This window comes from Monodon monoceros, unplaced genomic scaffold (assembly GCF_005190385.1).
Source record: "Monodon monoceros isolate NGI ecotype Baffin Bay Population unplaced genomic scaffold, NGI_Narwhal_1 Super_Scaffold_21, whole genome shotgun sequence".
In the NCBI taxonomy this organism is placed as follows: Eukaryota; Metazoa; Chordata; class Mammalia; order Artiodactyla; family Monodontidae; genus Monodon; species Monodon monoceros.
In genome coordinates, this window is record NW_021703778.1 from 3847648 (window position 1) to 3862205 (window position 14558).

A 14558-nucleotide genomic window follows, 5' to 3' on the forward strand; every position below is an offset into this window, starting at 1 on the left:
TTACTATCCTTTACTTGCTGAGCTGGGCTAGTTCACTTTTGTTCTTTATTTTTTTAATCTTGTTGTTGTTATTATATCCCTTTTTTAAGGTTCTTTTTAGTTTCTTTGAAACTATACAGAGGTTATTTGAAATTCTGCCCTTTTTTGGTCTGTACATTTTGTACTGCCTTTTGTTTATTACAACTTTGTTTACTACTACGGACGTCCCTCGGTATCCATGGGAGATTGGTTCCAGGATACCCCGCTCCCCCCCAACATACCAATAATCACAGATGCTCAAGTCTCATATAAAATGGTGTAATGTTTGCATATAACTCATGCACATCCTTCAGTATGCTTTAAATCATTTCTAGATTACTTACAATACTTAATACTATGTAAGTAGTTGCCAGTGCACAGCAGATTCAAGTTTTGCTTTTAGGAATTTTCTGGAATTAAAAAAAAAATGTTTTTTCGTCTGCGGTTGGTTGAATCCATGGATGCAGAACCTGAGGGTAGACAGGGCCATCTGTATCTACACATAGTTCCCAGTTTGAATGAATCCTTGAATGAAAACTTTCACATAGATTCACCTAGTTTGCACTTCGGGTCAAGTGTATACCTAGACAACTCATCAGATGTGTCTTTCAGAAATACTTTCACCAGGTCTTTCCTAGTGGCACAACTCTAGTCCTGGTGAGCTGAGCTGAGAAGACTAAGGCTCTGTGAGGGGGTCCAGCTCATAGCTTTTTTGTTGGGGGCTTTAATTTTTGTTTACGCTTAGTGAACTCGGGGGAGGAGTGACAGAGTTGGTTGCGCTTTCCCTTCTCTTCCCTTAGCTACTTCTAGGCAGTTTGTCCAGTTTTGGTACAGAAAACACAGATTGTCTGCTTGTGCCAATTTTGCCAGTCCATTCCTCTGTCATCTTTATCTGCAGGGCACAGGACACTGACAAGACGTTCCCAGATTCTCCTTTTTTCTGTCTGACCCGCTGGTCCTGGATCTAAGCAGTAAATATTTGTTTAGGCACCCAGAAGCCTTTCCTTTTCAGAAGCATTCATACGCTGTTGAGGAGCTAGGTTTGATCCAAATTTTACTGTGTTAGCTAATTATTCTTAATCATTTGGGTAATAGCTGTTTCTTAGTTTTCTTGCAAATGGAATTTTCTTTCAGGTTTTTCTTTCCCTATTTCTGTGGGCTTTAGAAAAAGGAATATATTTATACTTTTACTCTTTGACTAATCTTTTACTAGAAGCTCAACATCATCCAGTTATTTAAGGTATCAAAACCTAGGTTAAACTATTTATAGGCAGTAAACAATTGAAAAAGTAATTTCTCACCATAAAATTCAGGTTCCCTCATTTAATTTAACATGCTATTTAATTTACTGATCAAATATATTTTAATGTTAGGAAGGTTTTATCACTGGTAATTAGATTGAACGTAAGGTTGTAATGCTGATTTTGATGGTATCAGTGTCAACTTTATTGAAAAAGTTAGAGAAAATTGAATGCCAGGCTTTTCTTCATACAAGAGTATTTTTTATTTTTTATTTTTTTATCAAATTATAGTTGATTTACAGTGTGTGGTTAGTTTCAGGTGTACAGCAAAATGACTCAGTTAAATATTCCTTTTCAGATTCTTTTCCCTTATAAGCTGTTACAAAATATTGAGTATAGTTCCCTGTGCTATACAGTAGGCCCTTGTTGGTTGTCTGTTTTATATATAGTAGTGTGTATATGTTAATCCCAAACTCCTAATTCATTCCCCCCAACTCCCAATACAAGAGTATTTTTAAAAAATTTTTATTGGAGTATAGTTGATTTACAATGTTGTGTTAGTTTCTGCTGTACAGCAAAGTGAATCAGGTATACATCTACATATATCCACTCTTTTTTAGATTCTTTTCCCATATAGGTCATTACAGAGTATTGAGTAGAGTTCCCTGTGTATACAGTAGGTCCTTATTAGTTATCTATTTTATATGTAGTAGTGTGTGTATGTCAATCCCAATCTCCCAGTTTATCGTTCTTCTCCCCCCATGACCATAAGTTTGTTTTCTACATTGATACAAGAGTATTTTTTTTAATGTTTATTTTACTATTTATTTTTACTTTTGGCTGTGTGCAATTAAGTACCTTCTTACTACTTTTTCCTCCAATCTTTATTACTGTTCAATTGGAAAATCATCTTTCTTTAATGTTGCTTCACTCCTTTATTTAGAAACAGTTCAATAAAAATCAAGCTTTTAGTATTTTTTATGGCCCTATGTCAACTTTTACATTTCCTTGCTGAAATTTCAGTGAAGCTGACGTACACCTTGACACTTGCATATGCTATCTTACATTTTTATACGATTACTTCTTGTGTTGAGGGATCCCCAAGACCACTCCCTGGCTCTGTGATTCCCTAGGAGGGCTCAGAGGACTCAGCATATAATCATATGCGTGCCTATGATTTAATCAGTGAAAGGATCTGAAGGAAAATCAGCAAAATAAAAGGTGCATGGGATGAGGTCTAGGGAAAACCATTTGTAAGCTGTAGGGTCTTTTTCCAGTGGAGTCATACAGGGTGCACTTAACTCCCTCAGTAAACGAGCTTGACAACATATATATGAGATGTCACCAGCCAGGGAAGCTCTAATGAGACACGGCATCCAGGATTTTCATTCAGGGCAGGTTGTGTGGGTACCTCCTGCCTGGTATGTACCCAGATTCCAGCCTCCCAGAAGGAAACTCAGTGTCCACCGTAAACCATATTATTTGTTTACAAATACATTGTTACAAACAGTGTAGGCACAGTGAGCTACCCTTATCAGTTCATAGTGGGAACTCCCCTGATTCTAAGTTCGAAAACACTAGCCGAGGACCAGCCTTCTCACCAGGCCTTCCAAAGAAAGGATAGCAGTTCTGGCCCACTGTGTTAAGACTCGTCTTTGTGGTCTCCCATTCTCTTTTCGCCATGAAATGGTTATTCTCATAAAAACTTTCTGATTAACACTACAAGGTTCCATTTCACAAGATATTTTTTGAATTGGTGCTATGTGTGAGACCCAAAGACTTTATAAAGATGGATGAAACATAGTTTCTAAAAGCAGGGGATATTGGTACAAGTCAGAATGCAGTAGATGCCATGGTAGGGGTATGAATTAAATACTATTAGAGCATAGAAGAAGAAGGGCTGAGTGCGAAGAAGTGGGTAAAGATTTTCTCCAAATAGATCGAACTTCAGCTGAGCCTTGAAGGTGAGTAAGAATTAGGTGGATGAAAAAAAAAAAAAAAAGAATTAGGTGGATGAGGAGATAAAGTAGGTAAGGGTATGTGAGATAGAGAACATATGCAAAAAGTACAGAGGTGTGAAAACAGATGGTGGTTCATGACAAAAGTGATCAGGTTTGGCTAATCAGTTCTCAGAGAGATTGGTGAAAGAAAATGCTGAAGTAGTTAGGAGAGGTAGACTGTGAAATGTAAGGGGTTTTTGCTTTTAAACTAAGGAGTGTTTTTTGCATAGAATATAGGAACCAAATAATTTTTATTACAGTCATGACTTTAGAAATACAATACTGGTAGTAGCATAAAGGTGTGTTTTCCAAACTGCATGTAGATCATGACCCATTAGTAGGTTGTGAAATCAATTTAATTGTTTTTTTGTGGGCTTTTTTTTTTTTTTTTTTGCGGTACGCGGGCCTCTCACTGCTGTGGCCTCTCCCGTTGCGGAGCACAGGCTCCAGACGCGCAGGCTCAGCGGCCATGGCTCACGGGCCCAGCCGCTCCGCGGCATGTGGGATCTTCCCGGACAGGGGCACGAACCCGTGTCCCCTGCATCGGCAGGCGGACTCTCAACCACTGCGCCACCAGGGAAGCCCTATGGGCTTTTTTTTAAAGAAAGAAATGGGGTATTTTATAATATATTGGATTGTACATAGTAAGGTATTTTGTGAAATGTTTGCTATAAACGTATGTGTGTGTATACACACATGTACTGGGATGTGATTTAAGTGCATTTCTTACCCTGGGTTACAGCCAAAAAAGCTTAAACACTTTTTTCAAAAGAAGATGAATTGCAAAACTGGAGCCAAGTTAGGGAACAATTCAGTCTTTTATTCCCAGCAATACGGTGAACTAGATAACTTGAGGATGTTTCTGCTACATAGGACTAGGAATACTGACTAAAAAATAGGTGATAAAATGCACAGTGGAGTGATTAAGAACGTAAGTGAAATATTCCATGGTTAGAATGAAGAGTAACTGGAAACGGCAGTAAGTGTGTGAGCTAAGATTAAGGGTTGGGGGATTTGAGGGAGAAAATGCTTGGTCCCCTGAATTTAGGGGCTTTGGTTTTTTAAAAAAATTTAATTAATTTTTGGCTGCATTGGGTCTTCCTTGGCTGCACACGGGCTTTCTCTAGTTGTGGCGAGAGGGAGCTACTCTTCATTGCGGTGCACGGGCTTCTCATTGCGGTGGCTTCTCTTGTTGTGGAGCATGGGCTCTAGGCATGCGGGCTCAGTAGTTGTGGCTCGCAGGCTCTAGAGCACAGACTCAGTAGTTGTGGCGCACGGGCTTAGTTGCTCTGTGGCATGTGGCCCAGATCAGGGCTTGAACCCAGTGCAGTCCCCTGCATTGGCAGGTGGATTCTTAACTACTGTGCCACCAGGGAAGTCCCTGGGGGGGTGTTTGGTTTTAACAGGAGGATTCTGGTGCTAGGAGGTGAGAAACATCCAGCAGTCAGTACAAGGCAGTAATTAGGATTTGGATCGCTCTTGCCTTGGAGTTTTTAGTTGGAGGAAAAAAAATCTCTGAGATGCAGAACTCAGAGGTTTCATACCTATAAGGGCTTGGAATTCAAATTCATACCACCCAAGTGGTCTGGAAACCTGCAGTTTGGGAAATTAACATAAAAATTGGATCCTAAGCCAGTTTCTGGGATGCTTGAAACCACTCTGGAGTGACACCCGTCAGCCCAGGCCATGCACCTTTCTCACAGTTAGAAGGTGCACTAGGAATCAAACCACCACTAGTGAGGACCAGTGTATACAACAAACTGAAGGGATTAGATTCCCCCAGAACTGTAGCAAATAGAGCTAACTGGTAGAGACTGTAAAATCAGTGTCCTTGACATGATAAAAAAACAAAGGAAGAATCTAAAACATAAAAGACCCTAAGAGGGAAAAAAACAATTGAAAAAGAATTTCTAGAAATAAAAATATCATTAAAATTAAAAACTCATTCAATGAGCTAAACTGAAGATTAGACCCAACAGATGAGAGAATTAATGAACTAGAAGATGACTCATAGGAAATTACCCAGAATGCAGCAGGTAAAGAAGGTAAAGCAGTTGAAAGTAAGAAACTGAGTCATGGAAAAAAGAATGAAGAGGCACGACACGTTTCTAATGAGTCCCAGATGTATAGATTAGAAATAATGGGGAAAGACAATATTCAAAAATATAATGACAAAGAATTTTCCAGAATTGATGAAAGTCAGATTTAAGAAATACAATGTCTGAAGCCAAAAGTAAAGATAAATCCATATCTAGGTACTTCAGAATGGAACCAAAGAACACCAGAGACATCAGGAGGATCTGAAAGCGACCAAAGATAAAACGTGGAAGCTATCTCAGTGATCAGGTTAAGAGGTGACGCACGTCTGATGTCAGGGGATGGGCCCGGAAGACCTGTCAGAGAATTAGAGGTGGCATCACTTGGTAACTCAGTGAATGTTAGAAGTTTTAGGAAGAAGAGATTTAAGATGATGCCAGGCTTTCCAGTCTGGCTATTCAGATAGATAATGGCACTTTGTTCAAGACTGGAAACATAGGAGGATGAAAAGCATTGGGGTGTTAGCAAGGATTTGAGGAGTGGGTCAGAGAATCATAACATTGTTCAGGATTTGTTGAGTTTGAAATAACTGTGGGACATGTATATATAGCTACCTGCAGGTAATCAGTCTGGAAAGGCTAATCATTAGAATGTGTGGGTTAGTAACAAGGTCCTGAAAACATAGGAAGAACACTCTTTGATATAAATCACAGCAAGATCTTTTTGGATCCACCTCCTAGAGTAATGGAAATAAAAGCAAAAATAAACAAATGGGACCTAATGAAACTTCAAAGCTTTTGCACAGCAAAGGAAACCATAAACAACACCCAGAGACAACCCTCAGAATGGGAGAAAATATTTGCAAACGAATCAGTGGACAAAGGATCAATCTCCAAAATATATAAACAGCTCATGCAGCTCAAACGACGCAATCCAAAAATGGGAGAAGACCTAAATAGACATTTCTCCAAAGAAGACATACAGATGGCCAAGAGGCACATGAAAAGCTGCTCAACATCACTAATTATTAGAGCAATGTAAATCAAAACTACAATGAGGTATCACCTCACACCAGTTAGAATGGGCATCATCAGAAAATCTACAAACAACAAATGCTGGAGAGGGTGTGGAGAAAAGGGAGCCCTCTTGCACTGTTGGTGGGAATGTAAATTGATACAGCCACTATGGAGAACAGTATGGAGGTGCCTTAAAAAACAAAGTAGAGCTACCATATGACCCAGGAATCCCACTACTGGGCATATACCCAGAGAAAACCATAATTCAAAAAGACACATGCACCCCAATGTTCATTGCAGCACTATTTACAATAGCCAGGTCATGGAAGCAACCTAAATGCCCATTGACAGACCAATGGATAAAGAAGTTGTGGAATATTACTCAGCTGTAAAAAGGAACGAAATTGGGTTATTTGTTGAGACATGGATGGATCTAGAGACTGTCATACAGAGTGAAGTAAGTCAGAAAGAAAAACAAATATCGTATACTAACGCATGTATGTGGAACCTAGAAAAATGGTACAGATGAACCGGTTTGCAGGGCAGAAATTGAGACACAGATGTAGAGAACAAACGTATGGACACCAAGGGGAGAAAGCGGTGGGGGTGGTGGTGGTGGTGTGATGAATTGGGCAATTGGGGTTGACGTGTATACACTGATGTGTATAAAATGGATGACTAATAACCTGCTGTATAAAAAAAAAAATGTGCCGTGTTGATAAAGTGTTTAAAGAAAAATAACAGGGTCCTACTGTATAGCACAGTGAGATATTCAGTATTCTCTGATAAACCATAATGGAGAAGAATATGAAAAAGAATATGTATGTGTATAACTGAATCACTTTGCTATACAGCAGAAATTAGCACAACATTGTAAATCAAATATGCTTCAATAAAATTAAAAAAAAATATGTGGGTAATTTTTGTGATTATTGAGATCATGAAATTGCCAAGGTTTAGGATTCAGAGTGAGATGAGCTGCTTGGCATGCTTTAGAACCTGGGGGAATGAACCTCTTCTAGAGATAGCTAGAGAATGGGCAGTGAGCATGTGGGACCAGGAAGGAGGATAAAGCTGAGAAGTTTACCGAGGTTTGATCATTTAGAGATCATGGGAAGGAAACGCACTTAATTCCCCCAGCAAGGAGTTATGACGGCACATGTGAAATGTTGCCAACCAGGGAAGCCCATCAGACATGCAGTGCTCAAGATGTTTGTTTGGGGTAATCACATAGGCACTCCTGACTTTTGAAAAAGGCCGCTCTGAGTGTTGGAAGTGAGACCCAGGCTTCAGTGATTTGAGGAATGGATGGGAGGTGAGAATTTGGAGAGCACTCAAAAAAGCTGGATAGTAAAGGAAGAAAAGAAGACTTACCTTTGTCTAGTTTAGAATATTAATAACTTACTGTGCACCAATCTACCACTTTAGAAATACTTTTGAATGCCTCGTATGTTGTTTGTTTTAGTCTTTGAAGGCAGGGACTTCATTTCTCTTCTCTCCTAATGCTGTTATGAAACAGTAATGCTTGTTAAATGATGAAGCAGGTTTTTTTTTTCCTTTGGGGGTTGTGATTTTAATCCACATAAAGCTTCATTGGGTGATTAGAATAGAAACACTTGATCATGTCCATTCTAACATGAAACGCATCAGAGCTGGGCCCCAAGGGGTCCCTTTTCCTGTTCTAGCCTGTGTGTCATTTCCTGTGACCTCAGTCCTGCCTAATTATTTTTAAATTGAGGTATAGCTGATGTACAACATAAGTTACAGGTGTACAGTATAGTGATTCACAATTTTTAAGGGTTATGCTCCATTTATAGTTATAAAATATTGGCTATACCATTGGCTATTTTGCTGAAAGAATGCCATTTGCAGCAACATGGATGGACCTAGAGATTATCATACTAAGTGAAGTAAGTGAGAAAGAGAAAGACAGATACCGTATGATATCACTTACATGTGGAATCTAAAAAGAAATGATACAAATGAATTTATTTACAAAATGGAAATAGACTTAGAGACATAGAAAACAAATTTTTGGTCACCAAAGGAGAAAGGGGGTGGGCGAGGGATAAATCAGGAGTTTGGGATGAACAGATACACACTACTGCATATAAAATAGGTAACAACAAGGTCCTACTGTATAGCATAGTGAACTATATTCAATATCTTGTAATAACCTATATAGGAAAAGAATCTGAAAAAGAAATATCTATATCTGTATATCTATCTATATAAAACTGGATCACTTTGCTGTACACCTGAAACTAACTCAACATTGTAAATCAACTATACTTCAATAAAGAAAAAAATATTGGCTATATTCCCTGTATCATATAATAGATCCTTGTAGCTTATTTTATACACAGTAGTTTGTACCTATTAATCCCCTACTCCTTTCTTGCCCTTCCCCACTTCCCTCTCCCCACTGGTAGCCACTACTTTGGTCTCTATATCTGTGGGTCTGCTTCTTTTTTGTTATATTCACTAGTTTGTTGTATTTGATGAAGCAGTTTTTGGTGCCACTTACTATCTTGCAATAGGATCCTCTTTCTATTTTCTTTTTCTCAAGTGTCCATCTTCTTTGTAATTATTTTATAAAACTATTTCTTCCGTATTTATCTTTTTCACCTTTTTCTCATTTATTCATTAGTGGCATTCCTATGGGACAGTGAAGACCAAAGAGGTTATGTACTTAGGGTTCAGATTGAAACACTGAAAAGGTTGATAGGCGTTGGAGGTGTATCACTGTTCACTTTCTCTCATCTTGCATCCCTAGGAATAATATAAAACAACAGCCCTGTGAAGTTATTGTTGGAGCCCAGTGTGGCAATGCAGTCTTACGAGGAGCCCACGTCTATGTTCCAGGAATTGTGTCAGCATCAAAATGTGAGTATAATGTTTAGGTTTCTCTGTAGAACAGCCACTAAAATTTATGTGTATCATCAAATGGAAAATTTATTAAATCATCCTCAGATATATTTCAGATTTACTTTAATAAAGATATTTTCCAAGTTTTGCATTTAGTATAGCCGGTTGAGAGATATACCTGATAAGGACTAACAAGTTAGGCATCCGTATATGGGTTTTGTGTCCATTTCTTTTATTCCCTTTGAGGACGTGTGTGATGATGTTTACAGGATCAGGACTAATAAATAGAGCGTAAGATGTCAGTGAAATTTTGTTTTGTATTCTTTACTCTGTTGCCCTAAAACCTCAGGCTGCTGTCCTGTCATTTGTGAGGGGAACATTCGGAGGCTAGAATCTTAAATATTGGGATGAATCTTAGTATTCTTAATTTACCCTCTTAGGGAATGTTAGGTTTGGGAAAAATAATTTAAATAGAAGATATCCTTCCTTTTCTGCTCAGCTAAAGACTTCCGGCTGAGGTCAGATGTTGTGAAGACTCTTCTGTATCTTTGTTTTCCTAGGGAAAAAAAAGCATCAATTCGATTTATTGTTGGCAAACGTTTGAAAGTAAAAAGTTACGTTTTCTATTAGGGGTTACAGTGAGAGGGGTTAGTCTGCTTCATGCCCACTACTGATGCCCCTAGGCGTCCCCAGTCTTAAAGCTTGAAAACTTAAAGCTTAAAGAATTTTCACTGTTCTGCTAAAGTACAGATAGATCAGTGTGATATGATTTTCTTCTTTCTCTAGTTATGAAAGGTGGAGATGTTGTTTCCGTGTACTCTGATATTAAAGGCAAATGCAAGAAAGGAGCCAAAGAATTTGATGGAACAAAAATATTTCTTGGAAATGGGATTTCTGAACTAAGCCGCAAAGAGATCTTCAGCAGGCTCCCTGAACTGAAGTATGTCAGCAAATGCCATTTGGGGGAAATAAGCATCCTTTCTGTCGTTCAAAGAAAATGAAAAACAACGTGAAAAATATATCTAGAAAACTTTAATGAGCAAAGGGCTTTTTAGTCCAGATGTAGATGTGGCTGCCTTAACTCTGTTTTCTATTAACGGAAATATACTTCACCAACCTTAAAAAAATATGTATATATATCTAGTTGCATTAAATGAATGATTGTTTTTTTTAGTATAAATTTAACTGGAAAATACTCTAGCCCGTATTGCCGTTTTTGAGGGAAATATCCTTTTAGGTAAAAGAGTAAATGCGCAGATTAAGGAGCCTATTGTATATTAAGTTAAAAAGTTTTGTATCTTTGGAAAACATTACTTATCTTGACAAAGGATGAATTAGGCCACCTCTCCAGATCTTTTTTTAACAGTCTGTGTGAAAAGAAAAGCTTATGGTTTTAATGTTAAAAAGAGAAAAAATATTTAACTAAAAAGTTTACCAGGAAGCCAGTACTCACATGAATACTTGTGGTCAAAAACTGATGTTCGGACTTACACCGAATTAAAATCCAGATTATGTTAAAATCATCTCCAGTTGCTACAGGCGCTGAATAAATTAAATCGGTGGACAATCCAGTTTCTTATAATTTTTAAAAATTTAAGTATAGTTGATTTATAGTGTGTTAATTTCTTCTGTACAGCAAAGTGACTCAGTTATGCATATGCATTCTTTTTTATATTCTTTTCCATTATGGTTCATCACAGGATGTTGAATATGGTTCCCTGTGCTGTACAGTAGGACCTTGTTGTTTATCCATTCTGTATGTAATAGCTTACATCTGCTAACACCAGCCTCCCAGTCCACCCCCTCCCCAATCCCCGCCCTCTTGGCAACCACAAGTCTGTTCTCCATGTCTATGAGTCTGTTTCTATTTTGTAGGTAGGTTCATTTGTGTCTTATTTCGCTTAGTGTTTTCAGGCTGTTTTAGGAATCCTGTGGACAGCTCTGTTACTCCAAAGTTGACAGCTGATGGAAACATGCTGAAAGCTGTGAATTTATCCTGCTCGGACAGAGCCACATCCCTGATACCTGGGACAGTTTTTTATATTAAAGCCATTTGGATTTCTAGTTGAAATTAATTCTTCTAAAGAAATAGGCTAGAGATAGCAGTACTTCTAAAGAAATAGGCTAGAGATAGCAGTACTTCTAAGGAAATAGGCTAGAGATAGCGGTACTTTCCAAATGGCCGAGAACAAATACTATCTTCTCCTTGGAGCGCCTTCTGAAGATCATGCATACATCTGCTGTGTGAACCTTTGGGTCTGTAACGGGGAGTTGATAGCTTGACTGCTTCCTTTAGCTCGTTATTAGTGGTACTTGCTTTATCCTCTTATTTGACATGGTGGTTCCACTAACTGGGTCCACAGATTTCTGAGTACTGTTTTCTTTGTTGGTGGGAGTAGGAGGCAGCCATCTTTTAAGAAACTGTTGAGTTAAAAAAAAAAATTTATTGTTTATTGGGGTACAGTTGATTTACAATGTTGAGGTAGTTTCAGGTGACAGCAAAGTGATTCAGTTATACGTATACACATATCTATTCTTTTCCAGACTTTCTTCCCATGTAGGTTATTACAGAGTATTGAGCAGAGTCCCCTGTGCTATGAATGCAGTAGGTCCTTGTTGGTTATCCGTTTTAGACATAGTGATGGGTGCATGGTAATCCCAACCTTCCAGTCTTTCCCTCCCCCCACACCTTTCCCCTCTGGTAACTGTAGGGCATTCTCTAAGTCTGTGAGTCTGTTTCTGTTTTGTAAATAAGTTCATTTGTATAATTTTTTTAGATTCCACATATAAGTGATACATGAAATTTGCCTTTCTCTGTCTGACATACTTCACTTAGTATGATAATTTCTAGGTCCATCAGTGTTGCTGTAAATGTCATTATTTCATTTTTTTAAATGGCTGAGTAATATTCCATTGTATATATATGTGCCACATCTTCTTGATCCATTCATCTGTCAGTGGACGCTTAGGTTGCTTCCATGCATTGGCTATTGTAAATAGTGCTGCAATGAATATTGGGCTGCATGTACCTTTTTGAAGAATGAGTTCCTCCAGATATATGCCCAGGAGTGGGATTGCTGGATCATATGGTGGCTCTATTTTTAGTTTTTTAAGGAACCTCCATACTGTTCTCCATAGTGGTTGCACCAATTTACATTCCCACCAACAGTGCAAGAGGGTTCCCTTTTCACCACACCCTCTCCAGCAGTTATTGTTTGTAGACTTTTTGATGATGGCCATTCTGACTGTTGTGAGGTGATACTTCATTGTAGTTTTGATGTCTCTAATAATTAATGATGTTGAGCATCTTTTCATGGCCATTGGTATGTCGTCTTTGGAGAAGTGTCTGTTTAGATCTTCCCATTTTTTGAATGGGTTGTTTGTTTTTTTGATATAGAGCTGCATGAGCTGTTTGTATATTTTGGAGACTAATCCCTTGTCTGTTGCAAATATTTTCTCCCATTTTGTGGGTTGTCTTTTCATTTTGTTTATGGTTTCCTTTGCTGTGCAAAAGCTTTGAAGTTTCATTAGGTCCCATTTGTTTGTTTTTATTCTCATTACTCTAGGAGGCGGATCCACAAAGATATTGCTGTGATTTATGTCAAAGGGTATTCTTCCTATGTTTTCCTCTAAGAGTTTTATAGTATCAGGTCTTACATTTAGGTCTTTAATCCATTTTGAGTTTATTTTAGTATATGGTGTTAAAAAATGTTCTAATTTCATTCTTTTACATGTAGCTGTCCAGTATTCCCAGCACCACTAATTGAAGAGACTGTATTTTCTCGATTGTATTGTCTTGCCTCCTTTGTCATAGAATAATTGACCATAAGTGCTTGGGTTTATTTCTGAGCTTTCTATCCTGTTCCTTTGATCTACAAGTCTGTCTTTGTGCCAGTAGCATATAGCTTTGATGACTGTAGCTTTGTAGTATAGTCTGAAGTCAGGGTGTCTGATTCTTCCAGATTCGTTTTCCTTTTTCAGGATTGCTTTGGCTATTTGGGGTCTTTTGTGTTTCCATATAAATTTTAAAATGTATTGTTCTGGTTCTGTGAAAAATGCCATTGGTAATTTGATAGGGATTGCATTGAATCTGTAGATTGCCTTTGGTAGTATAGTCATTTTGACAGTATTGATTATTCCAACCCAAGAGCATGGTATATCTTTCTGTTTGTGTCATCTTCAGTTTCTTTCATCAGTGTCTTACAGTTTTCAGAGTACAGGTCTTTTGCCTCCTTAGGTAGGTTTATCCCTAGATATTTTATTCGTTTTGTTGCAAGGGTAAATGGGATTGTTTTGTTAATTTCTCTTTCTGATCTTTTGTTGTTAGTGTATAGTAATGCAAGAGATTTTTGTATATGAATTTTGTATCCTGCAACTTCACCGAATTCCTTGATGAGCTCTGGTAGTTTTCTGGTGGCATCTTTAGGATTCCCTATGTATAGTGTCATGTCATCTGCAAAGAGTGACAGTTTTACTTCTTTTCCAATTTGGATTCCATTTATTTATTTATTTATTTATTTATTCATTCATTCATTCATTCATTCATTCTTCTCTGATTGCTGTGGCCAGGACCTCCAAAACTATGTTGAATAAAAGTGGTGAGAGTGGACATCCTTGTCTTATTCCTGATCTTAGAGGAAATGCTTTCAGCTATTCACCATTGAGAATGTGTTAGCTGTGGGTTTGTCATATGTGGCCTTTATTATGCTGAGGTAGGTTCCCTCTATCCCCACTTTCTGGAGAGTTTTTATCATAAATGGGTTATCATAAATTTTGTCAAAAGCTTTTTCTGCATCTATTGAGATGCTCATATGGTTTTTATTCTTCAGTTTGTTAATGTGGTGTATCACATTGATTGATTTACATATATTGAAGAATCCTTGCATCCCTGGGATAAATCCCACTTGATCATGGTGTATGATCCTTTTAATGTATTGTTGGATTTGGTTTGCTAGTATTTTGTTCAGGATTTTTTGCATGTATGTTCATTAGTGATAATTGGCCTGTACTTTTCTTTTTTTTGTGGTATCTTTGTCTGGTTTTAGTATCACGGTGGCCTTGTAGAATGAACTTGGGAGTGTTCCTTCCTCTGCAGTTTTTTGGAAGAGTTTCAGAAGGATAAGTGTTAACTCTTATGGAAATGTTTGATAGAATTTGCCTGTGAAGCCATCTGGTCCTGGCCTTTTGTTTGTTGGAATTTTTTTTAATCACGGTTTCAATTTCAGTGCTTGTGATTGGTCTGTTCATATTTTCTATTTCTTCCTGGTTCAGTCCTGGGAGATTGTACCTTTATAGAAATTTGCCCATTTCTTCTAGGTTGTCTGTTTTATTGGCATATAGTTGCTTGTAGTAGTCTCTTATGATCTTTTGTATTTCTG

General features: G+C 37.9%; 1 protein-coding gene across 4 annotated transcripts in view; it reads left to right on the plus strand.

The window, feature by feature from the left end:
- The window catches only part of NSUN6 (NOP2/Sun RNA methyltransferase 6), an 87258-nt gene that overhangs the window by 22189 nt on the left and 50511 nt on the right, over positions 1-14558 (plus strand). For all 4 annotated transcript variants that reach the window (XM_029236409.1, XM_029236408.1, XM_029236407.1 and 1 more), the window contains 2 exons: positions 9089-9198; positions 9967-10120. In XM_029236409.1, coding sequence (XP_029092242.1) covers positions 9089-9198; positions 9967-10120 — 264 coding nt within the window. The remainder of the gene's footprint in view (positions 1-9088; positions 9199-9966; positions 10121-14558) is intronic.